Raw genomic sequence first — 24,663 nt, forward strand, 5'->3', positions numbered from 1 at the left:
TGACCTGATACTCTCCCCACCACTGACAGTACTAAAACAAGGAGGCATGGTTACCCATCTGCTTTAAATTCTTGAAAAATACTTCACTCTCTGCTCCCCTTTTCCATTGTAGAAGGAGCTCTCTGCCTCTCTGCTTAGAGCAGTCTAATTATAAAGCTACTATAAAACTTCCATTTTTTAGTACAGTGGAGATGTGTGCCTGAAGGGCAAACAGAGATTTGTAATACCTGTGTGGATTACGGGAGAATTTCTGATCGCTCACTTTACTGCTGAGGTCAGTACGGTGGTATGACAACTTGAGATACAGACTATTCCAAAATAGTATTTTCAAGTAAACTTTACCTTTGTGACTTGTTTTGTCTTGCTTGATAATCCTCTTTCTGAGAGGATTATCTGGAGAAGTAAGGGTAGGAAGTCTGCATACATCTAAAGGGAAAGGAAAATGAATGGTCCTGTAACATTTTTTTGTATGCTTAACTTCCCTTGGAGACCATGGACAGGACTGTACACTCAGCTTTTCACTGGGTGATGTGTTTTAGGATTTGGAGGTTGAAAGTGAAATCCACAGTTGTTTACCCTGGCTTGTTTTCTGGATCCTGTTCCAAGGAGCAAGTGCACTCTTTTCATGCAGACAGACCTCTGCTGTGTCATGGCTGCTCAGATTAACTGTGCAGCTGGAATGCATTTTCCACATCACTTGGGTAGACGTTGCTCTACCAGTTCTCCAGTTCTGCCTCCAGATTCCTACTGGCTGCTGACCACAAATGATGCATTCATAAAATTGAAAGCAAAGTGAATAAAATGACTGTAGCCTGTGATGCCTTTAATCCACAATATATTTATTATGTAACCCTCAGTCCCCTAAGGTGTATGTGCATGTGTACATACATTGCTTCAGGTATGACAGGCGATGCATATTTTACCATGGCTGTTCTTTAATTTTGCTGCCTCCCTCAAATGCCATTTGGTTATTTTCAGGAGCTCACTTAAGAACTGTGTGGAAGAGTAAAGGGACAGGGATTGGTAGAGTATCTGTGGATGCTTCTAGGAAAACTTGTCTTTTGACAGGTTTATTCTTCCCATCTGTCAGGTGGCCTGGAAAGGGGTAGAAGAAAGGGGGAGATAGGAACGGACCTATACCAAAAAGAGGAAAACTTTAAACAAAGTATTGGAGGTTGACTGTGGGCAAATGAAGCAAAGAAGGTACAGAAGACCAGGAACATGAAGCAGACCAAAAGACATGGAATGCTGAATGAGGATGAAAATAGGGAGAGGAATGTTTGCATCTTCCATACAATCAAGAGTCTAGTAGTTCTAAGATGTTAAGGTATGGCCAACTGAAAAGATATAAAGGCTTTACTATATACTTACACTTCTTGATATAATTTCATTTACAGGGATTTTCTGAGTTGCTGTATCGCTTCTAATTTATATTTATAGCCATTTTTATTCCTATTTAATGCACTGCTCTCCCCCACCTTCCTTTGCTAAAACCATTCCCACTATCTTGTTACTGCCTACTTCAAATGTCTCAAAGCTGTTGTTCTTCAGCACTTAAATAGTCACAGAAGTTCACAGCAGTAGCCTTTTGGGATATAAGTAACTTCTCTTTGCTAATTCTGCTGCTCACTATAGTATTTTACAGACTAAGAAAAAATGAATGGCTAACACTGTTAGGATTCCTGAGCAGACACTGTGACACTGGGATAAAGCCATCAGCAGCATTATTAGGTCTTTCAGAGCATTGTCCCTATAGAGCATTCTGTGTTATAAAGGCAGAACGGTGCTGCACAGTAATTTTGATTTACAGTTATAAAGCCTCATACAAATTATTCCATCTAAATGTGCAACAAACTTTCTGGAAGGCATCAGCACTATTTCTGAGCATTTCTTGCTTCACTGCATTTACCTTGTTAAATAATATTTTAAAAAGAAACTGGTTTACAAAAAATCATAGAGTGAATAGAGACAAAGTGCTACTTCTTTTGGACTACCTCTTGTTTAGCTGGAAACCACAATTCTATCCCTTCCTTTGCAGCAGGAAAGTGAAACTGGAGATCTGCCATTCTTGCGTCCTGCTTTCTTCATGAAAGCAAACTCTAAAGCTAAGAACATAATTTTGTACTTTAACTAACACTGCTTTATTGTACAAAACAAGCAATTTATTAAATATAGCATCTCTCATTCTTCAGAAAGAAAAATACATGCAGAGAGGTATGTTTCTTGTTCACATTATTATTTCTCCCTTGAAATAAGTATGACTGTTTCCTGTCCTGTTCAAAGGAATAGGACACATTTCAGGTTTAGGTGTGCTTCTATATGAAGCCCTTAAATATTGTGTCTTCTTAGTACTACGCATGATGGGAGTTCATGCTCCTCAAACACTATTCTTTAGGCAATGACCTTTCAATGATCAATTAATGTCTGAAATCTTGGTTATTTCATCTTTCACATCCTTGATCTCTGTTTGAACTCTTGTTAGATTGGCCAATTTCTCATTCAGTAAAGCAATTTCCTTCTCCCGTTGTAACACCTCCTCTACTAATCTTCCTATTCTCAGTGTTAGGTCATTTATTAAGGGCTCCAAGATGGCAAACTCCTTTTTAACTTTGTACATCTTAGGTTTTAAATCATTTGCAAATGCAACTGTCTTCAGAACTTTTGCTCTGTCACCTTCAAGATTCAAAAGTCTATCAGAATGCTTGTTAAAATTGTTCCTTAACTCAGACAGTGCTGTCTTAATTTGCTCTATTTTTCTTGCATTACTGGATGCCAAGCTTTGTATTTTCGTACTTCGGTCGATGCTACTGGTAAGGAGGTCACCTATATTTTTTACTGTTGCCTTTTCACCTTTTTCTACTTTATCTTCTAGTGTTTGCAAAGAATCTGTCAGTGCAGCCATGTCTGAGACCAGGCCTGAAACGCGCCTTATGTCAGTTTTTACTGTCACAATTGTCAATGTTACGTTTTTTGCTACAGAAGCTGCGTTCTGTTCAGTGCTTGAAACTGCGTGAAAAAGGCTTGTTAAATTCTTCTCCAGTTCTTCTTGTTTTTTAATTATGCTGCTAGACCATGCTTTCATTGTATAAATATCTTCCTGCAGATATTTAATGTGAGAAATTATTTGAAGATCTTCCAGCTGTTTCATTAAGTTCCAAGTCTTTTCACACTAGAGGGATACAAAAATATTTCTAGCTTAACAACTCAACATCAAAATTCAAGCTATACTTTAATGAAATATCTTACTATTTTGACAATCGAGTGCAAACCCTGTCTCTAGGAAATCAATTTCTGTTACAATACAACCAGATTTTTTTTTCTTGTCAGTATACTTAATAAATGTTAGTACTTCTTCTATTATAACAAAAAATTACAAGAAGGTGCTACGTGACTTTCCAAGGTGACCTCTGAAAACACAAATCATCAGTTCACTGTGTTACAAGTCTATGGAAAATAATACACAAAGTAACAAAAGAAACTAGTGAAAACTAAAAACACTAAAAATATGAACTTTTTTTCCCTTAAATCTAAATACCTGGCTTCAATTATTTTTAATTAAAAAAAGATCTTTTAATAAATAAACTGAAAATAATCCTTGATTTAAGAAAATATTCCTTTCCTTCTTTAACAAAGTATTACTTTCTTGCTCTCTACTCTCTTTCTCAACCTTTCAAGCTCTTCCAATGATCTTTAGATCAGTGACAGTACATCAGCTATCTTTGACATAGGCTTTTCATTGATGCAAAAGCACTTTTTTATAAATAATGTGATTTAAACCTAAGACCAAATTCACTTATCCCCATTCTGGCCATTTTCTAAGTTAAAGCTTTCTAAAGTTACTTCTTCTGCTTTTGAAGATACTGCTATGTCAGGCCCCGTTTCTAGAACAGCTAGCTCATGCTGCACTTTGACCAAGCTGCCATTGGACTGGAGGCCTTCAAGAGTCTTCTGCATCACCACTGTATCAGAAACAGTTTTCAACATGTCATTTTCCACAGCGTACAGCTGAGTCTTCAAGTCCTCTATCTTTTTCTCCATACCAAGCAAGTCACTTGACAACCTAAGAATAGAGTGAATAGCATTTTCAATTGTTGGCAAATGGCTCTTGCACTCCTCAATTTTAGGTTCATAGTTTGCAAGTTTCTGATTCAGGTCTGTGTCCTTGGCTACCAGACTATTCTGTTCCTCTTCTAGCTTTTCAACTGACTTTGCATCCAAGTTCAGCTTTTGTTCAACTCTAGAGAATTCATCATCTTCTTGCTTTTTTAGTGTTCTGATATTTCTGGCTGTACTGTCTTCCAAATCTCTCACTCTTTCTGCAAGGGATTTAATTCTTTGGTCAACTTCATTAATTTTGGAAGTAACTTCTGTATGTATGAACTTTGCTTCAGATTTTAAACCACTAGCATTTGTGTTCATTTCATCCAGACTTCTTCTCCAGGAATTTTTAACATTTTGGAACTTCTCATTAATGCTCTGCATCTTTAAAGATAGAATCTGTTCATTGTTCTGAATATCATTTATGGTGTTATGAAGAGAAGATATTTCCTGCCCAAACTCAGTCATCACAGAGATGGATGAGGCAGCTTCTCGCACGATACTTTCAGAAGACTCAAGCTGCATTTACAACACAAAACAATGTCTGTGTCTACTTAACAAAAGTAACAACAGAAAACCATTTACATTTATTAAGAGATAATAAAGTCCCTTAAAAACCACTGTACTTGTTACAAAGCTCCTCCATGGTGCATTTCCATGGTTCCTCTTTAAAATATTGTTGATTAACCTAGCATGAAAAAGTCAAGGAAAAAAAGGTATGTCTGTTGTTGAACTTCTATAGCATATATGCAATTTTCCATGCTTGGATATTTTTTGTCCAAAATACAGTAAATCCCATGCAACACTTTGAAATCTGTAGTATATAAATATCTAAATTACATCATATATAAATGACATTATTCTGAGATCAGTGATGAAACAGAATCACTGGCATGAGCTGTGCTACCATCATTATCCGTAATGTATCAGGGATAATTCAGCAGCCAGCACAGCTTTTCTACCGGATAATGTCACACGTGGTAATGTCTTTTTTCATTACTACAGTGTTTTCTCATCTATCACTTTATTATGTCTTCATATTATTAGAACAGGTCTGCTACATCTAAATGCCAGTAAATTTTCTTCAAATCAATGTACCTTAGAATCGCACATGAAAGAGGACTGGTAAAATGAAACATGCATATATATAAGTTCTTAAAAATAGTTTAGTTTCTAAAAAAATAATACTGAGATACAACCACTCTATTCACCTACTGGAACAATGGCATGGATTGAAATGCTTTATCACATGAAATAGTCTCTAAATGCCTATTCACAGGCAAGTAAAACACATTCCGAAAACTTGTTTTAAAACAGGCAGTCTAATTAATAAAATAACAATGAAGTAAGCAACAACAAATATTCACCAAAGATCATCCAATTAAGATGTTAATTATTACCTTTTCAGAAATCAAGTTTACTTTATTTCCCACATCCAGTTTTTTTTCAGCTTCTTGATGTAAAAAATTGTACTTTCTTTCTAGATCAGCAAATTGACCTGACTGCTGAAATAGAAACCTGCAAATTTCAAGTAAATAAACAGAAAACATAACTTCTTAATTAGTATATATTAAGTATTCCAGGACTTGATTCACAGCAAATTGTTACTGGAAAAAAAAAAAAAAAGAAAATTATCTGTCTTGATATTTCTAAAAAAGGTATGACAGCAGGGAAGCATCGATAGAGGTCTTTGCTTTTACACTGCATGCTAAGGTAACTAAGGCACTGATGCTGCTAAGGTATTTTAAAACATCTTTAACAAAGGTCTCTTCACTTAAAGACTCCACCTGATGAACAGTTTATTGCATTGCTGAGGAAATTATTTACAGAAAACTATTTCACTTCTTCTGTCCATTTATTGCCTGCCAAACAAGCACTTCCTGTCAGCCTAAGTTGCTATCCAGGTAGATGCAGTCTCCAAAGCAGGTCTTTAGAATTCATGAGCAAGGCACCTTCAACATGATGTAACAGATGGAGCTTCTACATAACTCACTGCATGCCCATGTTTCCACGCTTGTCAATATTGCTACTCTTTCCTGGATCCTTCTGGCTCTAACAAGTTTCTGTAGACATTTAGCCCAAGCACTCTGTTAGCATGTAAATCACACACCCCACCGAATACAAAAGAAAATATTAAAATCCTCTTTAGAGAGGGTTACCTACCAGCTCACCACCAGGCAAACAGCAAGGGAAACAACACTCAAACTCGTCCTTGAATCCATCCAAAAGGAACTGTGATTATTGCTGGTCCTGGGACTTGCCAGCTTCCCATAATTACTGTGCTTATCAGCCTTCTGTGAACCTTTACTGGTCTTAGATGAAGAAATACCTTTTTTCCTTGGCTTAGCTTCAGACATTTTGTGGTTTTAAAAAGCAGAAGCAAAGGAGAAAGCTAGGGAAAAAAAAAAAAAACAAAAACAGGACTAGTTTTTAACTTCTTTTTAAACATCCTCAAACATAAACTTTAAGTACACAAATACACTTCAAAAATGTTTCTTTTGGTGTTCACTATGCTTCCTAGTTATGTGAGCTTTTGTAAAGCATCATAATACTTTCATTTGCTTTCTATATTACAGAGCACTGCTTTCATATTTTCTCCAGCTGAACTGACTTTCCAAGCTTAAGCTAATTTCATCTTACCAGAAATACTTTGTCTGCTATAGACAAAGTTATTTTAAATATGCATGTAAAATTACAAGGATTAAAAGTATATTTCTTTTTGTAGCTGATGACTGTCACAAGTTCATCAGCAATTTCACTGATGAAACTTGTGTTTTACCTGTAGATTTAAAAAATAATTACTACCTACACCACACTAAAAGGGGAGAGTTAATTTTTCAATTTGAAAAATAAAATTGCAAACCAAGCTTTAATTTAGTAGTTCTGCTGTAACAATTTCGTGTCATCTGTAAAATCACAAACATCAGTTAACAAAAAGTCATGATAAAAAAATTCAGAAGATTCATGAAATCATTCCTCTAGAAAACAGAAAAGCTTCCTCTTGATAAAATTAAGGTCAGAATAGATTGAAGCAATATGAATCTCCAGCTCATATTTTAACCATCCAAGTGAAGTACAGAGTGTAGTTTTTAAGCCTAAAATTTTCCCCCATACTCCTCAAAATAGACTTGATCCTTGGCAGAGTTGCTTTAGCCTAATTTGAGACCAAACTCTTCTGCTGTTTTTTTGGATCACTTTGCAGCATTGCTGTTTAGTCACAAATCAAAATATAAATATTTGGAGATACTTACATAGTCAGGTACAGGGGTAAAAGGTACTGTTTAAAATCTAATCTGTCATGCAGGTAGTTTAGAGCAGTTTGAGCCACAGTACTAGGAAGCACATTCTGAGCTTGAAGCATGGAGGAAAAAAAGTTTTTCATTTCCAAAAAAACAACCCACCAAAAGAACCCCAAAACAAAAAACAAAACTCAAAAAAAAAAAAAAAACCAAAATAAAAAAAACCCAAACAAACAATCAAAAAAAAAAAAAAAAAAAAAACCAAACAAAAGAAGCCACCAGGATAGAAAAACTGTATTTTGAAGCTTTTAAAACATCTTTGCGTTCGAGAGCACGTATTATTAAGTTAAAGTGGGAAAAAAAAAAAAAAAAAAAAAAAAAAAAAAAAAAAAAAAAGAGAGAGCTCTGAATAGTAGTTAGGAAAAGAGTTGAACAGAGGAAAGATCTACTTTAAAAGAACGGCTTCAGCGCGGTGCGGTACAGAGGGATGAGCCGCAGCTCCTCACAGACCCTTCCGGACCGGTCCGCTCCCCCGAGAGTGACCCACATCTCCTCCATTCCCCCTGAAAGTGACCCACATCTCCTCCATTCCCCCTGAAAGTGACCCACATCTCCTCCGCTCCCCCGAGAGTGACCCACATCTCCTCCGCTCCCCCGAGAGTGACCCACATCCCCTCCGCTCCCCCGAGAGTGACCCACATCTCCTCCATTCCCCCTGAAAGTGACCCACATCTCCTCCGTTCCCCGAAACTGACCGACATCTCCGCTCCCCCGACAGTAACCGACATCCCCACCGCGCCTCGGGCCCCCGGCAAGCCCAAGCCCGAGCCCGCCCTGCAGGATGCCCCCAGCCCTGGCAGTGCTGACCTCCCATCTCCCCCTCCCTGCGGCCGCTGCCCCGTACCCGCCGCGCTCCTCCGGCCTCAGCAGCGGGGGGCGGAGGCGGGCAGGGCCGCCCTGCCCCGCAGGCACCACGTTTACAGGCCCCGGGGCCCCTCCCCCGGCCGCGCCTGGCGCATCGCCGCCCGGTGCGCCACGTCCGGGGCCCGCCCGCCGCGGGCAGCGATCCCGGCACGCACAGCCGGGGCTCGGCGGCTCCGCGCCGGCGCGGGAGGCAGCGCGGGGCTTTGTTCGGCGGCGGCGGGCGTGAGCGGGCCGGGCAGCGAGCGAGACAGAGAGCGGGCCGGGCCGGCCCTTCCCCGCCCAGGCCCGGAAGGAGGAAGCGCTGCCGGCGCCGCCTTCCCGGGAGCCGCGGGCAGCGGCTGCGCCTCGGGGCTCGGCGGGGCTCGGGGCTGACGGCTGCCGGGGCTCCGCGCTGCCCGCCAGGTGAGCGGCGTGGCGGACACGCAGGGACGGGACGGAGCGGGCCGGACCCGACCCCGAGGGGTTCCGCCGGGGCGGGGTAGGGGCCGGCGGGCGGGCGGTCCGAGCGCCTCGGTTTGTGTTTGGTTGGTGGCTGGCAACAGCGGCGCGGTGTGAGTTAACCTTTCGTTTTGGGTGTTTGTCGAGCGATTTCTTCTGTATTTGCCTCGCGTGTGGCAGTGCTATTATTGTTATCATCCGTTTTTCGACCAGGGAGCTTTAGCGTCCCCTTTCCTCCGCGGTGCGGTGGGATAAAGGTAGTGTGGAAGGCTTTCTTAACTATGTAATTTTTAGTGACTGTAGAAATTCTGTCAGCACGGCGGAAGAGGCACTCCATCACGGGCTTATCCAAAGGCAGCTGTTCTACATCTAGCCAGCTCCTGAGGAAGAGAGTGCCGGAAAAGGGGAACGCTTCTGCAGGCACCTGCGTGGGTGCTCTGTGGAAGAGTTTGGACTTGTTTATGGAGCTTTCCTGGCAGGAGTGTGATCAGAGAGAGCGTTTTGACCGACTGGGACTCTCAGAGTCGCCGATCAGTTCTTTATGCCGTAGTCAATAGTTTTCACCTGTTTTCTTCAGACATTTGGTTTTTTATGATATGGAGGAAGAATGCAAGTTTGAAGTTGCGTGTCCAAATGCTGATAAAGGAAGGTATAGTGCAGTCAATGGCAGTGCTGGGTGCTCCCTCTTCCATCATATGTCAAGATCCAAGTCCTTGTATGGAGTCTCGAACTTGGAGACAGCAATGCCTTTATCCTGTGCAATGAGGCCAGTCCTCTTTCTCATCCTGTTGACCCAATCACATGATCCAAGGACTTAAAAAAAATTGGGGGATGTCGTGAGTGGGGAGAAGACCTTTTAATAGAGACATTTTAGCAAGATGCTAGTATATGAGAAGCTTGTAGTCTTTGGTTGTGTTAGTTCTGAAAGTGTTCATAAACATAAATTCATAGGAATGGGAAAAAAAATATGTATTTTCAGGATTAGCTGGTGCTTTGCTACTCTTTCTGATTTTAACACCAAAATTTATAAGCTGTTCTAAAATGTCTTTCCTCATGCTTGTAAGTTATGTTCCCAGTCTGACTTTACTTCCCTTCCCCCCCCCCCCCCCCCCCTTTTTCACACTGAAGAAATATGGATGTCAAGAGTAGAAACTATTTGCTTAAGAATCGTCAAGCACTGGAAAATGACATCAAGACTTCTTATATTATGGATCGCATGATTTCTGATGAAGTACTGACATTACAGGAGGAGGAGAGAGTGAAGCAACAGGTAAAATTATCTCTCACTGCTCTTTCTTTTTCTAATCTACTCACGTATTTTATCATCCTTTTTAAAAATAGTAATTTCTGACTATCTAATTCCTGGATTTGTCAAATTCTAGCACACAGTTTTTGTTGCTCTTAATAAGGTTGAGGGTTTGGTAAGTTAAAGGCTATTTCTGTAACTATAAATAATCTGTAATTTACAAAGTGACAGATTAAATAATTTCTGGGGTTTCTTAGTTTTGTATAATACCGCTTCTATTTTTTTTTTTTTCTAGAATACACAGAAGGAGCGAGCAGCTATGCTAATAAACATTATTCTTACAAAAGATAATAATTCATATAGATCCTTTTATAATGCACTACTCCATGAAGGGTACAGAGATCTTGCTGCGCTTCTTCAGGACGGCATCCCTGCTGTCTCGTCTGGTAACAGAAAGAGTTCAATGGATGGAATGACTTCCTACGGTCAGTGTAACCACAGCAATCCCTGTGCTGGAGTGTGAACACAAGCTGTCTTTTTTATTCCTTAGAAAGTGACTATGTGTAATACCTGTTCCAATGAAAAAGGAGCAGTAGGTGCATTTGTTTATTTTGGTTGTGTAGTAACTATGTCTATTACATGTACTTAATATGGCAGGAGAGTTACAACAGTTACAATTCTTATAGGTCATCTTGAAAGTATTCATATTGAATAATGCTGATTTTAAAAGGCAGAAGAACTGATGCTCTTACAGTTTCCTCTAATTTGTTACATTTTTGTTGTAAGTGAAAGAAAGACTCTCATTTGTATTAAAAGAATAACTTGTAGCCTCCAAAATTCTGATATTTATCTTGAAGAGTAATCTGGAATCTCTCAACCTACATTGATCTAGTTGATCATTAATTAATTGATCTAATTATTAGGTTACTTAATTTTTTCCACCAGGTCTTTTAGTTACCCTATATAAGTTCCATAACTTTTACCCGCATTGTCATCAGGATCATCTTTGTCATGAAATAAATTTGTAGTTTCTAATGGGCAGAACCTTCTAATTGCATATGACTAACTGCCATATTTACTGGCACTCTGCATTTAATAAGTGTCAAAGGCATGTGGAGTTCAAGGCTATCTTAGATAATCAAAGTTTATCAGTTATGTCACTCCATATAGCCACAAAGTGGGCAGATGAAGTGCACATTTCCTTTCCTGTTATGCTTTACCTCATTCAAGTCGTGCTATCTCAGCTTAAATCAGAGGAAGTCTTGTATGGGCCCCAGTGCTGTGCTGTGAACTGCCAAGGAAAGGCCCTACACAACATCCTTTCTTTTCTGCTGCATCCATGGTGTGGTGACCTCTGGCTGAGAAAGTGACTTGATTGTTTGGTATAGTAACGTTGACCTCCTGTGTTTGCCACAGTTTCGATGGGAGACGTTAATTCTCTCTTCACTTCTAGGGATTAATGTAACAAGCTTTCCTCATGCAGTTATTAATTTGAATACTATTTTAGGTAGGGGGCTACTTACATGCTAAGTAACTATTTTTATTTCTAAAAGCAGTATTTTTTTAGTATTTGGTATTTTGAGTCCAGCAATTTTTAGGGCATTTTTATGGGACATGAGGTGGGGAGGGAGCCCAGTAGTTATTTTGGGTGAAAAGTTGTTTGGTTGGGTTTGAAGAGGCATCTCATTTAGAACTCATGTTTTATTTTGATGTTTCTTGTTCTTAACTTTAGTGAAGACCATTCTCTGCGAAGGGGGCGTACCACAGAGACCAGTTGTGTTTGTCACTCGACCAAAACTGGTAGATGCTATTAAAAAGAAACTGTACTGCTTGGGAAGTGATCCAGGTTGGGTCACAGTTTATGGAATGGCAGGCTGTGGGAAGACTGTTTTAACAGCAGAAGCTTTAAGGGATCCTCAGCTCTTGGAAGGTACTTTCAGAAAAAAATCTATATTTTTATAAAAATCACTGTAGATATACACATATTGGACATGTATGGTGCATATATCACCTTGAAAGTGATTTGGACTTCTAAATTTCTTAGGTGATTCTGGAATATTTGCTTGCAATATACAACTTTCATAACCATGTGGTGGTCTAGGACCACTAAGTATTCTATTTGTAGAAAAAGGTTTTGAATAGCTTTTCACCTTAGAATCTGGTTTGGTTTGTGAGAGTAGATGCATCCTTGATTACCTTGACATTTTTTTTTCTTTTAGTGCAGAATAATATATCTAGTTATATTCCTTTTGGGCATTGCTTGTAAGGCCCTCCGACTCCTTGCTATGCGAGTTTAAAAAAATCTTGCTCTAACTTTTTAATAGTGGCAGGCATTTGTGGGTGATTAATATTTCTTTAGCTTAAAGTAGATCATAGATGCAACTGTTTAATGGAATTTTTTCCATTTTATTTATTTTTCCTTGCATAGGACACTAGGAGGAGAAAGTAGGACTTGGCATTAAAGAGAAAAATTATATAGGGATCGATACTATAGCATCCTCTGCTACAGCTGACTCTTCTAGGTATCTTCTTGATCACTGTTTCAGAATTATTTTTACACCCCAGGCTCTGAACTCTTGCAGTACTACACAGGGTAAAAATGTAAATGGTAGGTCAGACTAGCAGAAAGATGGATGCAGAAGGGGCTGTGGGGGGACAGGAAGGAAGATGTGTAGAAAGGAGGGACAACAGCATCAGTGATGGTGTGAAATTTCTGTGGGTACTTGTCTTACAGAGTCTGTTCCTTTAAAAATAAACAGGAGTGGTCTTGTAGAACCACCCTTTGGTGCTGATAGTAGAGTTGCAAGGATGACTTGCAACAGATTTTAGAGGTTTGTGTTTTAATAATGCTGATTTACTACTGTAAGTTGCTATAAAATATTTTAAATTATTTTAAATGTATAGCACTATTAATATTGCTTTTCTTGTTAGATTACTTTCCAGGAGGAGTTCACTGGATCTCTGTTGGGAAACAGGACAAAGCAGGGCTGCTCATAAAACTTCAGAATCTCTGTAGTAGATTGGAGCATGACTCCACTCTTTCACAAAGGCCACCACTTAACATTGAGGAGGCTAAAGATCGTCTTCGTTTGCTGATGTTACGCAAATACCCCAGGTGGTGTCAGTAAAATCAAATACTATTCTTTTAACTGATAAAACTTTGCAGAGTAACTTTGGTCTAATCATCTGAGGTGTCTGTGTTGTGGTTGTATGTGTCTGTGGTGTGCATTTTGGTTTTTTAACCAACTTCCTAACTTAGGCTAATAAGACTTCTAGCAACAAAATATGTTAGCCAGCTGTGCAGGAGTCATGTTTGCTTGAAAAAGCAAATAGTGAAATAATGAAAGATGAGATTGAATACTGAAAGATGGGAACAAACAACTGGAAATAAGAATTTCTCTAACTTTCAGTGTTCTCACTGTGTGTGTATTCTGCTTTACTGATATGTGAGGATCATACATCAGAAAAAAAGAGTGTGTATCACTGCAGAAAATTCTTCCTTTCCAGAACAGATGGCGTCTTTAGAAAGTGTTTGGTCTAGAGGTACTAAAATGAAAGCAGGTTTTCATGATGTGACCAATTATTGCAAGAAACTGTTGTCTTTCTCAGTCATTGCACAGCTTTTTTCACCTTTGAGAAATAGTTTTTGTTATTTGCTGAGGATTTAATTATTCTCTGGGAAAATTTGTACTAAACTAAATGAGCCTGCTTGCCAGTGACTTATCTTGGGAATAATACTCCAACCTTGTGATCTTTGTAGATAACAGAGTAGAATACTGGCATTTCTGTACAGGGGGAAAAAGGATCTATTTTTTGACGAAAAGATGTGGGAAATATTGACAGGTCCTCCAAAAGAAATCTATGGGAAATATTGACAGGTCCTCCAAAAGAAATCTATCAGCTGAAAGTGCACTTTTCCTTGAAGGATGTGAAGTAGCTGTCTCCACGGACACATTTCCATTGTTATTTCTTGTTTATTAACAAACAAAAGAAATCAAAACTCTTCAATACAGAAGTGGGCATGGGAGGAAATAGAGGGGACTGTGCCTGGGAGTAAGAATCATAGAGGGTGCAAGCGTATGGGAAACAAAGCTTCACTGCAGCTTGGGAAGAAGCTGGCTCTGGTCTGGAATTCTCTTTGCCAGCAAGAAGTCACTTTAGCTACACCTGGATTCAGACAACCAACCCAGTACATCTCTTGGGAATAAAGTCTTAGACAAAGGATTCAAATTTTGAAGCCAGTATGTTTCTTGGGATTAAATTATTAGTCAAATGAAAAATGGAAACTGTGGTATACTTTAAAATAAGAAATTACAGAATTTAATGTCCTGTGATTGTTATCACAGGGTTTTGTTTGTTGCTTTGGGGTGTGGTTTTTTTTTTTTGTTTTGTTTTGGTTTGGTTTTTCTTTGTAAAAAGGTTTTTTAAATAATCCTAATTAGAATTTAAGATTTGTTGGTGTGACTGGAGAAGAAAAATCACTGGTGCCTAATGAATGGGAGGACTTCGAAGTGCTCAGATTAATTAAAACTTACAATCAGGCTATAATTCATGTCACCCATCATATTTTCCATTGTGAAAGTGCCACAAAACGAGCCCTTTATGGCTATGATAGTATTCTTGTCAACCCTCTAATTTATCAAAAGATTATTAATAGAAGAGCTGTATAAAAATGAGATAGGGGTATCCAAGATTTAAATATATCTTTGAGAATGTAGTCTGATGTGTATGTGCTTCTTTAAGGAGGATCAAATCCCTGTTTATAGGCTTTGATGGCGTAAGTGCCACTTAGCTGAACAAAAATGCAGAAGTTTTGTTATGCTTCAGTGAGAATTGGAGAATTTAACCAGTAACTAGTGGAGTGGAAAATTGCATCCCTTAAAAAACAAGCATAGTAAATGTAAACAATTTGTAGGATTAGGTGTCAGTAGCTAAAACTTACTGAAGACAAATAACTGTTATTTCTTTCCATACATCTGCTTGCCAGCTAGTCTTTTTGACTTCTTGCTCCCTTAAACCCAGTCTTCCAAAAACAGTTTTCAGTAACTTCTCTGTCACATATAGGCAGGTGTAGGGAAGTCTACTGTATATTATTCTGGTGAGATTCCATGTAGGAACCTACAAATGTGGCTGGCCATACAATTGGAATATGTAGTCAGTATGAGATGTCATTTATGTAAGAAGAGACTTGCATTACAAGAGGGTTAGTCTCATATAGCTTTCCAAAGATACAAGAACAAAATTGAAAACTCTTGAGTCAAAATGAAACTTGAATGCTTTCCCACAAAGCTTATCGCTAGCCTGTGTCAGAGTTATCTAGTTCTGTACAACTCTTTTCTTAATCTATGATACCTATTTACTTAAAACCAGTAAATATTTATGTTTTTCCTGGCATCTACTAATGGAAATGTCTCAAAACATAGTTTGCATTTCAGTTGTAGCTATGAAATAATAAATGGTAAATACCTTTTTATGGTAACTGCATTCAGCTTCTTGCACAGTGTTTAATCACAGAATCACTAAGGTTGGACAAGACCTTCAGGATCATCAAGTCCAGCCATCAACACAGCACCACCATAATCACCTGTCAGCCATATCCCCCAAGTGCCACATCCAGGCACTTCTTAAATGCTTTCAGAGACAATGACTCCACCACCTCCCTTGGCAACTTATCCCAGTGCTTAACCACTCTTTTGCAGAGAATTATTTTTTCTAATATCTAATCTGAACTGCCCTGATGCAATTTAAGGCCATTTCTTCTCATCCTTCCACTTGAGACATGGCAAAGAGACCAACTCCCACCTGGCTACAACCTCCTTTCAGGTCATAAAGATTGGTGAGGCTCCCCCGAGCCTTTTCTCCAGACTAAACAACTCCCAGCTGTGCCTCTTAGGACATTTTCCAGACCCTTTGCCAGCTTTGTTACCATTCTGTGGACATACTATTAAGATATTCTGCATACTAATATAAAAAAATTATGCAGTGATACTTTGTAAATTATGAAAAATTTCTTTATTAAAATTGAATACTTTATTTTAGCATTAATAGTTGATCTGAAGTATTTCTTCTCTCACTAGGTCTCTTTTGGTCCTGGATGACATTTGGGATTCCTGGGTGTTAAAAGCATTTGATAATCAATGTCAGGTACTCATCACAAGCAGGGACAGGAGTGTAACAGATGCTGTGGCTGGTAAGGAACACTTCCCTCTCCTGCACCACAGATTTTGTGTGTCTGTGTCTGCAGTTTGTTCATGTGAGCTTTCAAAAGAATCTGATAGAATCTGTCTATCAATCTGTGCACAAGTTGCAAGGCTTTAGAATTCTGCTTTGAAAGACTTAATGCTCTTTGTGAAATAAGTGTTGTACGTTATCCCGAAAGTTACATGTTTACATTGATGAGTGCAGTAATTCTCAACAGAAGAAATTAACCTCTGTGACACTGGTGCTGTTAGACTGATTATCTCTACACTATTCACCAGTGACTGCCCATAATGCATTTGTAATTATTAGCTTATAGTCTGTTTTTTTTTTCTGTGTATATATCTCTAATGCAAGCTGATTCTGATAAGTAGAATTTATACTCTTCTTAGTCCTATAAAATATTATGCAAAAAGTCATGAAGCTTTGCTCCAGATTTTACTTGGAAAATAGTTTGAATTTCCATATGGTTTTTTGCATTCATTGAAATTTTTTCCATGTTTCTGTTTCTAGGCAATAAATATGAGGTTCATGTGGAAAGTGGACTAGCACATGAGAAAGGACTGGAGATTTTATCCCTATTTGTGAATATGAAAATATCAGAACTTCCAGAACAAGCTAACTCTCTTGTAAGAGAATGCAAAGGTATTCTAGTTGCTCTTTGTCATACAATTTACCACTGAATGTCTTTTTTTTTTTTTCATCTATGTTTGACTTAAAAATAGCGAAGGGAACATCCTTTAATACTGTATATGTTAAGTAAAATACAAGTGCTTGTTAAATATTTTAGGGTTTTTTTTAAGCTTAGCAGACAACTCATGTTGATTTTTGGGTAATTTTCTTCAGTGTATTTTCTCTCTGAACCATAATTACACTTAAATTTGGGGAGTTTGCAAATGTCTACATGGACTGTGTGTTTTATTTGTCTCTGTTCCACACCTCAAGAATTTAATCAGTGTTTGGGAATATTACTTGTTTCGGTCACGTGACCATCAACTGCTGGATTGTGTTCCTTGATGACCTCTAAATTTGAATTAATCTTTTTCTTCAGGTTCTCCTCTCGTGATATCCTTGATAGGTGCGTTACTACGAGACTTCCCAAGCCGCTGGGAATACTATCTCAGGCAGCTGCAGAATAAGCAGTTTAGAAGAATAAGAAAATCTTCCTCCTATGATTACGAAGCCCTTGATGAAGCAATGTCCATAAGTGTTGAGCAGCTGGATGACAATTACAAAGACTACTATAAAGACCTCTCTATCCTCCCAAAAGATGTTAAAGTACCTACTAAGGTAATAAAAGCAGTGCAGAAATCTTGTGATTTTTAATGAGATACAAACAATGACCTTAAAGAGTTCTCAAAATTTGTAATTGTCATGTATAACTTCTATGGTATGTAACTTAATAATAATTGCTAGATTGGGTAGATTTGTTCCATTATTGCATCATGACTTGTATTGTTAGTAGTGAAGCTAAAATAATCATAACTGAGTAAATGTATTCATACTTTTAAAGTTTAATCTGCATTCTGCATATTGTTCTTTAATTAGATTGTAATTGAGCTCACTGGAAGCTTGAAAACTGTTATGTGGAATTTGTCTCCTTTTATGGTCAGCATAAATCAGCACAAATAGACAAAAGATAGGTTAAGTTCTAATATCTGTCCTGTGGTTTGCTAAGAAGGAATTGGTACCTGATTGAATTGGTTATTACCCTTTGTGTCTATGTTTGTTAGTATACATTTTGTTGACAGTTAATTGATAGCCTTTTATAATATTCACAGAAATCATATTACAACTTGGTTCTGATTCTCTTCTCTGTTAATGTGTAAATACTTTTTTAGGTTCTCTGTATTCTTTGGGATATGGAAACTGAAGAAGTTGAAGACATACTACAGGAATTTGTTAACAAATCACTGTTGTTCTGTGATCGTAATGGGAAGTCATTTCACTATTATTTACATGATCTTCAGCTTGACTTTCTCACAGAGAAGAACCGCAACCAGCTTCAGGTAGTGTATCAACTGATAATTCCATTCAACTTTACTCCCCAAAGCTGGGCATCTTTCAGAAGATGTTGCTTTGTTAAATGCTACCCTGAGTAGTTTCATAGCATAGGTCCAAATTAAATTTAACTTAAGGCTGACTAATTAAAAATATTTATTTTCAATTTGAAACTATGAGGGGATTTCTTTATGGTTCCATCTGCAGCTAACGGACTAAACTGAGAGAAGACTCTGTAACCATTATTTCTCTATCAGATGTTTCCAGCAGGAGATGTAATGTTCCACTGTTGGTTCCAAAGACATCAAGGCCCAACCAGGATAGGAAATTTCTTCTTTAATGCAGGGAAATGCTTTTTGCTCCCTTTTTTCCAATTTAACACAGTACTTTCAGGAAGATGCCCTGTAAGTTTGGCTCAGTTTTGGTTCTGAACGACAAGACAGAAAGAGTAGATATGAAGAAGAGGCAAGTTTTTTGTCTTGCTTTAGATCTTCTGTAAGGATCCTTTTTTTTTTTTTTTTTTTTTTGTTGGTTACCCACATTTAAGATGAAGAAAGATTTGGTAGTTAATTTCAGTCTGAGAAGAAGGGTTAGCAGCTTGCTTTTCTGTCTATCAATATACAGCGGATGTTTCTGGAGAAGTCTTTAGCAGTAAATTAGGTTAGGTGTACAATCTTTGGGAGGTAAGCTTTTTTATTTAACTTGTTAATGTATAACAATTGAGAAATAGTATCATTCCTCAATGTTATTTACAATGTAATAATAATAATAATAATAATACTTATAATTTCTCAGTGCAAAAAGTGTGTTTTTCTTCACTTTGCAGGAGCTACATAAAAACATAGTAAATCAGTACAAGAAATACTACAAGCTTAATACACCTGTTCTGTCTCAAGAGGATTGCATGTACTGGTATAACTTTCTAGCATATCACATGGCAGGTGCCAAAATGCAGCAGGTGGGTTCTGACAGGTGTCCTGTGCTTCCCTTTTTCACCCATTCTTACCTCTCCTTTTCCCTCCAGGCCTTCTCCCAGTTGAGCCTCTCTTCCCCTTGACTTTAGTCTAGCTGGGTGAACACTCAACACAGGGTCTTTAGGAGGTCCTCTGATTAATCATTGTCCCTTACAAAAATGACTTTATTTCTACTCTTTGTATCTTGTCTTTTCAACCAGTTCTTGAGGGGATTTCCTATTTTATACCATAATGGCTTGTGGTTTTCTTTTCCTTTTTAAGAAGCTTTAATAAGAAGTCTTCTTTAAACCTTTTTGCAAACCCAAGCTCTCTTTATTGTGTAATAATACAAGTAAATTGATTTCATCAGAGCATTTTATCAGTTAGTTACTTTTTTATTTTCAGAAGTCTTGTTAGCTTTTTCCTCTTATGTCAAAGAGATTTGTGTGTAAAAATTCATTATCTGATTTCAGTAGCAAAAAACCCCCATCAAGAGTTAGATGGGTAAGTCTCTTGTTTCCAGAGTTGTCTTGACCTTAAAAAAATTGCTGACATTTTTGCCAACTATTCTTCTTTAGATATTGAGCTATTATAAGATGCAAATCATGCAAAAAGATTAATAATTGGTAGTTTCACTTGAATTTGAGTTTCAAGTGTCTTGAATAGTGTTTGGTCCTGGTTGTTAATTGCTTTATTTCATGTGTACTCAAACCTTTTCTTTTGAGCTTCTTTCAAGGTGGTTCATCTGACTCTTCATATAATACATTTCATGGATTTATCTCTTATAGGAACCTTCATAATTAATGTTGGCTAGTCTAGGTGTTTTGGATCATATTTATTTTATTATCTTAGTATCTTTAGTTTCAGTGTGTTGTGAAAATGTTTTTATTAGCAGCCTTTCTACATTTTGTAGAATTAGCTTCTCAAAAGTTTTTAGCCTGGCTCATTGTGCTTATATGCTTCCTAGAGTTTATTTTCTATGTATCACTCATTTTTCATTATTTAGATATTATTTCTACTTGTTGTAAAGCTAAAAAAGCTAGGAGGTATTTCCTTTTCTTTGTTAATGATGATAATGTTTTAATCCTTGTGGAATTTATTGATTTTAAATTGGAATATGCTTTTCACCTGTGCAGTATTGCCTCTAAGCAGTTTTTCTCGAGGAGGTCTGAAGAAAACATTGGACCAATACTTGTTAAAGATGGTTATCTAACTAACAGGGATAAAGTTCAATGCTTTTTTTTACCTGAATCTTTAATAATGACAGACTGACAGATTTAATAATGACTGACAGACCTTGTGTGCCCAGCCCCCTTGTTTTGAGGACCATGAGTGTGGGAACTGGGGCTTTTCATTTGTGGGGAGAAATGTGAAATTGTAAGGGACTGGCTGGATCAGTTGAATGTTCACAAGTCCATGTCACAAGTCCTGATATGGTACAACCCAGAGCACTGAAGGAATGAAAGGATATTATGGCAGGACTCCCTTGATATTTACCAATGGTTTTAGGAGTTTCAGCATCTCTTAGGAAGATCAACAATTATTATTAGCAGTGATCTGTGCTAGACTGGACTAGAAGAAGCTTTTTCAGAGTTAAAAAAAACAGGTCTCGTGCTGCAGAAGTCAAGAATTGCTCTGTACCTCCATCTCCTGTCTGACTAGCTGTATCAAAGAGCAATTTAAAATAACAAACTTAGCCTTCTGTACACTGAATTTTTATAACTGAACAATTAAGATGCAGGAAACAGGAAATTGCCTGAGTTTTCAACCAGAGACAGTTGTACTGAAGTATATTAAATACCTAATGTATTTCCTGTGTTTTTCTTTTTCCCTCTAAGTAGATTCTGTTGTGAAACTTACACTGTGAACTTAAATTTGTATTTCTTTTAGGAGCTCCGTGATCTTATGTTTTCTTTAGATTGGATTAAAGCTAAAACAGAATTGGTGGGACCTGCTCACCTGATTCATGAATATGTAGAATATAGTTCAGTCCTGGATCAAAAGGTATGATTTTAAAAGGTAAATGATCAGTTGGTTCCAAATATAATTTTCTATTTTATAATTGCATTTTGTTGGAAGTATGTATATGGCAGGTATATAGAACACTTATAAAACCAAAGCATGAAACCAATATTAAATTGAACTTTAACTTGGAGAAGATAAAAATGAAGGAAACTCAGTTTTCTGTTTGTTTTAACTTCAGCGTGTAATTGGTTGGCCATGGAACTCAATAGCTATAGTGATCAATACCTAGGGATGGGTACGTAAGGTACTCTGCTTTTGAGGAGGTGTAGAATTATGCTGACTCTTGGAATAGTCTTTCTGATATTTCACACTGCTTAAGTGACTTGAATAAGGCACTTTCACTCAGTGCTTAATAGTGACTTGAATAAGTCACTATTGCTAGTATTCTTTGTTTGAAAAATAAGGATATTGTGCTTTCTGAATAGGATAATGAAATATTTCAATCTACTGTATGTATTTGCTAATATAACTTATAGAAAAATAGAGCTAAAGGCTTCTAGAAGAATATTAGCTGTATAGAAATTTTTAAAAGCAAGGAAATAAACCCTAAGATAAATCAGTATTATCAAATGTCTGCTCTGTGTTTAGGATAGCACAGTGCGTGAGAATTTCCAGGAGTTTCTGTCCTTAAATGGGCACCTTCTTGGACGGCAGCCGTTTCCTGACATCATTCAGCTGGGTCTTTGCCAGCCCGAGACATCAGAGGTGTATCAACAGGCCAAGCTACATGCCCAAAGGGAAACAGGAGCATTTTATTTGGAGTGGATGTAAGTAGCTGCAGCCTGTCTGCTGATATGCTGATCCCTTGACCAAGGAAATAATTTAATATACAACTAAATACCATGTATGGTAATAAAAGAATCTTTGTAAGAACTGCAGGGGTTTTCTTCTGAGGAAAGAAGGTGCAATAATTTTCAAGAACTTGTGTGAGAAGGGGAACCCTACATATGTAAGGCGACAACTTAGTAATAATTACATAAAAATAAATTGAGTAATATATTTTCTTCTGTGATCAATTATTGTTCCTTTTAAATAACAATGCAAAGATGGAAAATATGATACTTTTAATCTTCTTTAAATAGTTTTATTTTTAAGTTAGAATTGTAGTGCCAGTATTGGGTATGTTAGAGTGTGTTTTTAGGTTTTAAAGTAAACTGTAACTTTAAAAAGAAGCGCATTTGTGCTAACTTGCTACGTTTTATAATGTAGTGACATGGGAAATTGTAATCTCTACACAATCTTGAAACTTCTCCAATTAAACAATTCTTTGCTGTTACTGTATTTTTGGAAGTTGTTTAAGGAAAAGGTATACAGAGCTACACATTTTCCCAGCCTTGTCCGATAGTCAGTTGACCACATAACTCTCTTTGATTCTGTTTGATGTTTCTCTTCTGATATTTATAGTACTTGGTGCTTGCAAAACAGAGTGACTCCATGTCAAGCAATTATAGCACGAGCCAGGCAGATTAGTCTCCTCTTTGAATATTTTGTTATTTTATTTAGCAAAACTGCTTGGAAATTACATGGTTCAGGAGAGTCAGTATCCAGTTAGTTCAGGAGAGAGATGTTTTGGTCATTATCACCAAGTCATCTCATTACAGTGCCAGCTGTCTGTGTTAAGATCTGGCTAAACAGGATGATTGTGATTGCTACTAACTCTTAAGTTTTTGTTCAAGTGAGGCAAGAGTCATCTAAGGTGAGTTAGATCCTGTACCTAATCTGTGATTGAAAAGTGGTGATAGTCACAGATCTTATTTAGCTATCTAGTGATAAAAGTCAAGCCATTGTCATGGAAATTAAGGAAATTTGCAAAGATCTAAGCAAATCTACAAGTGTTTAATATACTTGAAGAGTTCTTCTGCAGGAGAACAAGAATTCTCAGGAATTCTTTGGAAATAGCACATTTCAGATCATAAAAATCTTTCTTGGTATCTAAGCTGGAACTGTTGGAGCACAATATAAAGCTTTGAGTGAATGTTAGAATTTGTTTCCTTTATTAGTTGGGCATGAAGGCTGAGAGGTAGGGTGTAGTGGGTTGTTTATTTTGTTTGTTTATAAAGCCTGCTGCTCAAGATATATGAGAAAGTGTTAATGTTCTTAGAGATGATTTTGAATAGTACAAAGGCACTCATCTAAATAATTGTCTTACCCTGTAGAAATAAAAAATCCTTGAAAAATCTCTACCGTCTGGTTGTTCGTCCACATAGAGATGCAGTTTACCATGCCTGCTTTTCTAAGGATAGACAAAGAATAGCATCATGTGGAGCTGATAAAACTCTTCAGGTAAGACACCTACAAATGAGTCAAAAGAGATGCTGTGTACCATTTAAAAAACATTTCTTGAACATTTTCTTGAACATTGCCACTTCTCTTCTGTTGCTATGTGGAAATATTTGGATCTAAATCGTGATTGGAGACAAATGATTGAAAAGGATATTTATTGCATAAACGCCAGGTTGCATGTTCAGAATAGTAAACATTATCTTCAAGAGCTGAAGAGTGAGATTTTAGAGTTTATACCCTCACTGGCCTAATGTATGAACATGAGATAATATGGAAAAGGTCACAGCCCAGCAATGCACCCCAGCTTATTTAATATTTGCTTGCAAAAAATGTTATTTCCAGTCACAGTAGACCTTCTACAGTACTGCAGAGCAGTAAGGTGTTTTAGGTACAGCTTTACTATTTATATGGGATGGTAGTAGATGTTATGCCACTTTGGTGTTTAATTAGTGAAATGTCTTAATCATAAGAAATACATCTGTGGAGAAAACGCCCAAGGCTGAGGACAGTATTAAATTGGATACAGGCCCAAAGTGCTTAGAAAGCAGATTAGAAGAGACAGAGAGGAATGTGACTAATATAAATTTGCCAGCAGTCTGCCTGGAGGGGAGTCAGCCAGCTCTCAAGAAAACTAGCAATCAGCCAGCCAGTAACCTGGTAAAGTATCCATATTCAGACAGCCAAAGGTAAGGGAAAAGAACAACTTTGCTGCAAACCTTTGGTATTGTTTTGGATGCTTGAGAAGTTGAGTACTAAGTTGCTGCTCATTTGGCTACTTACTGTGTTGTTACTGGGATTTTTTTTTGCTTATTTTATTTGCTGGCCTGTACAGAATTATGATCATGGCATCCACTTAGGAGATGCCTGGTGGATGTACTCGTGCTATGCTGTAGTTGCTGTGCTGGGCTTCTGTACTTAATGGCCTCATTATTGACACTGCAGATTGCTTATTTTTTTCTTCATTTTACACCCCAAAAAATCTGTGGATTGCAATTGCATTTAAACTAAACTTTCATTGAAGAAATAATAGGAAAATTAGCCATAATACTTTTTTTTGTTTTTAAACTTTGAGCTTATTAATGTTTTTTCTAATTATGGCTTAAGCTTTTCAGTTTTCAAGGCTACTTAAAAAAAATGATTGCTGGATTAAGAACAGATACTCTGCAGAGCTTACTGTGAAGGTAGATTTCCTGTTACTTCAGTACTTATGTTCTTATTTGAACAAATACCCAACCATTTAATTGTCATTGGTATTTCT

General features: G+C 37.5%; 2 protein-coding genes across 8 annotated transcripts in view; one reads left to right on the forward strand and one right to left on the reverse strand.

The window, feature by feature from the left end:
- Positions 1-818: 818 nt before the first annotated feature.
- On the reverse strand, positions 819-8,466 carry IKBIP (IKBKB interacting protein). 4 transcript variants are annotated; one of them, XM_053943748.1, is made up of 4 exons: positions 8,242-8,452; positions 6,262-6,490; positions 5,499-5,616; positions 819-3,169 (listed from the first exon to the last, which is right to left on the reverse strand). In XM_053943748.1, exons 2-4 carry the CDS (start codon positions 6,453-6,455, stop codon positions 2,414-2,416), a joined length of 1,068 nt encoding a protein of 355 aa, XP_053799723.1. In that variant the 5' UTR covers positions 6,456-6,490; positions 8,242-8,452; the 3' UTR covers positions 819-2,413. The 4 variants fall into 4 exon arrangements, with proteins under 4 accessions (XP_053799723.1, XP_053799720.1, XP_053799722.1 ...); XM_053943745.1 differs by lacking the exon at positions 819-3,169 and adding an exon at positions 3,205-4,617 and having other exon boundaries at positions 8,242-8,466; XM_053943747.1 differs by lacking the exon at positions 819-3,169 and adding an exon at positions 3,205-4,617 and having other exon boundaries at positions 8,205-8,466.
- Positions 8,467-8,598: 132 nt separating this feature from the next.
- The window catches only part of APAF1 (apoptotic peptidase activating factor 1), a 30,176-nt gene continuing 14,111 nt past the window's right edge, over positions 8,599-24,663 (forward strand). The window contains exons 1-14 of one of the 4 annotated variants that reach the window (XM_053943744.1): positions 8,781-8,812; positions 9,828-9,969; positions 10,241-10,430; positions 11,678-11,875; positions 12,877-13,060; positions 16,023-16,135; positions 16,657-16,788; positions 17,195-17,433; positions 17,985-18,152; positions 18,971-19,102; positions 20,988-21,101; positions 21,711-21,889; positions 23,279-23,405; positions 24,001-24,091. In XM_053943744.1, the coding sequence (XP_053799719.1) occupies positions 9,832-9,969; positions 10,241-10,430; positions 11,678-11,875; positions 12,877-13,060; positions 16,023-16,135; positions 16,657-16,788; positions 17,195-17,433; positions 17,985-18,152; positions 18,971-19,102; positions 20,988-21,101; positions 21,711-21,889; positions 23,279-23,405; positions 24,001-24,066 (1,980 nt within the window). In that variant the 5' untranslated portion in view covers positions 8,781-8,812; positions 9,828-9,831 and the 3' untranslated portion in view covers positions 24,067-24,091. Of the gene's footprint in view, positions 8,664-8,780; positions 8,813-9,827; positions 9,970-10,240; positions 10,431-11,677; positions 11,876-12,876; positions 13,061-16,022; positions 16,136-16,656; positions 16,789-17,194; positions 17,434-17,984; positions 18,153-18,970; positions 19,103-20,987; positions 21,102-21,710; positions 21,890-23,278; positions 23,406-24,000; positions 24,092-24,663 lie in introns of those variants that run through there. The other 3 variants (XM_053943742.1, XM_053943741.1, XM_053943743.1) reach the window with 3 other exon arrangements.

Source organism: Vidua chalybeata, chromosome 5 (assembly GCF_026979565.1).
Source record: "Vidua chalybeata isolate OUT-0048 chromosome 5, bVidCha1 merged haplotype, whole genome shotgun sequence".
Taxonomy (NCBI): domain Eukaryota; kingdom Metazoa; phylum Chordata; class Aves; order Passeriformes; family Viduidae; genus Vidua; species Vidua chalybeata.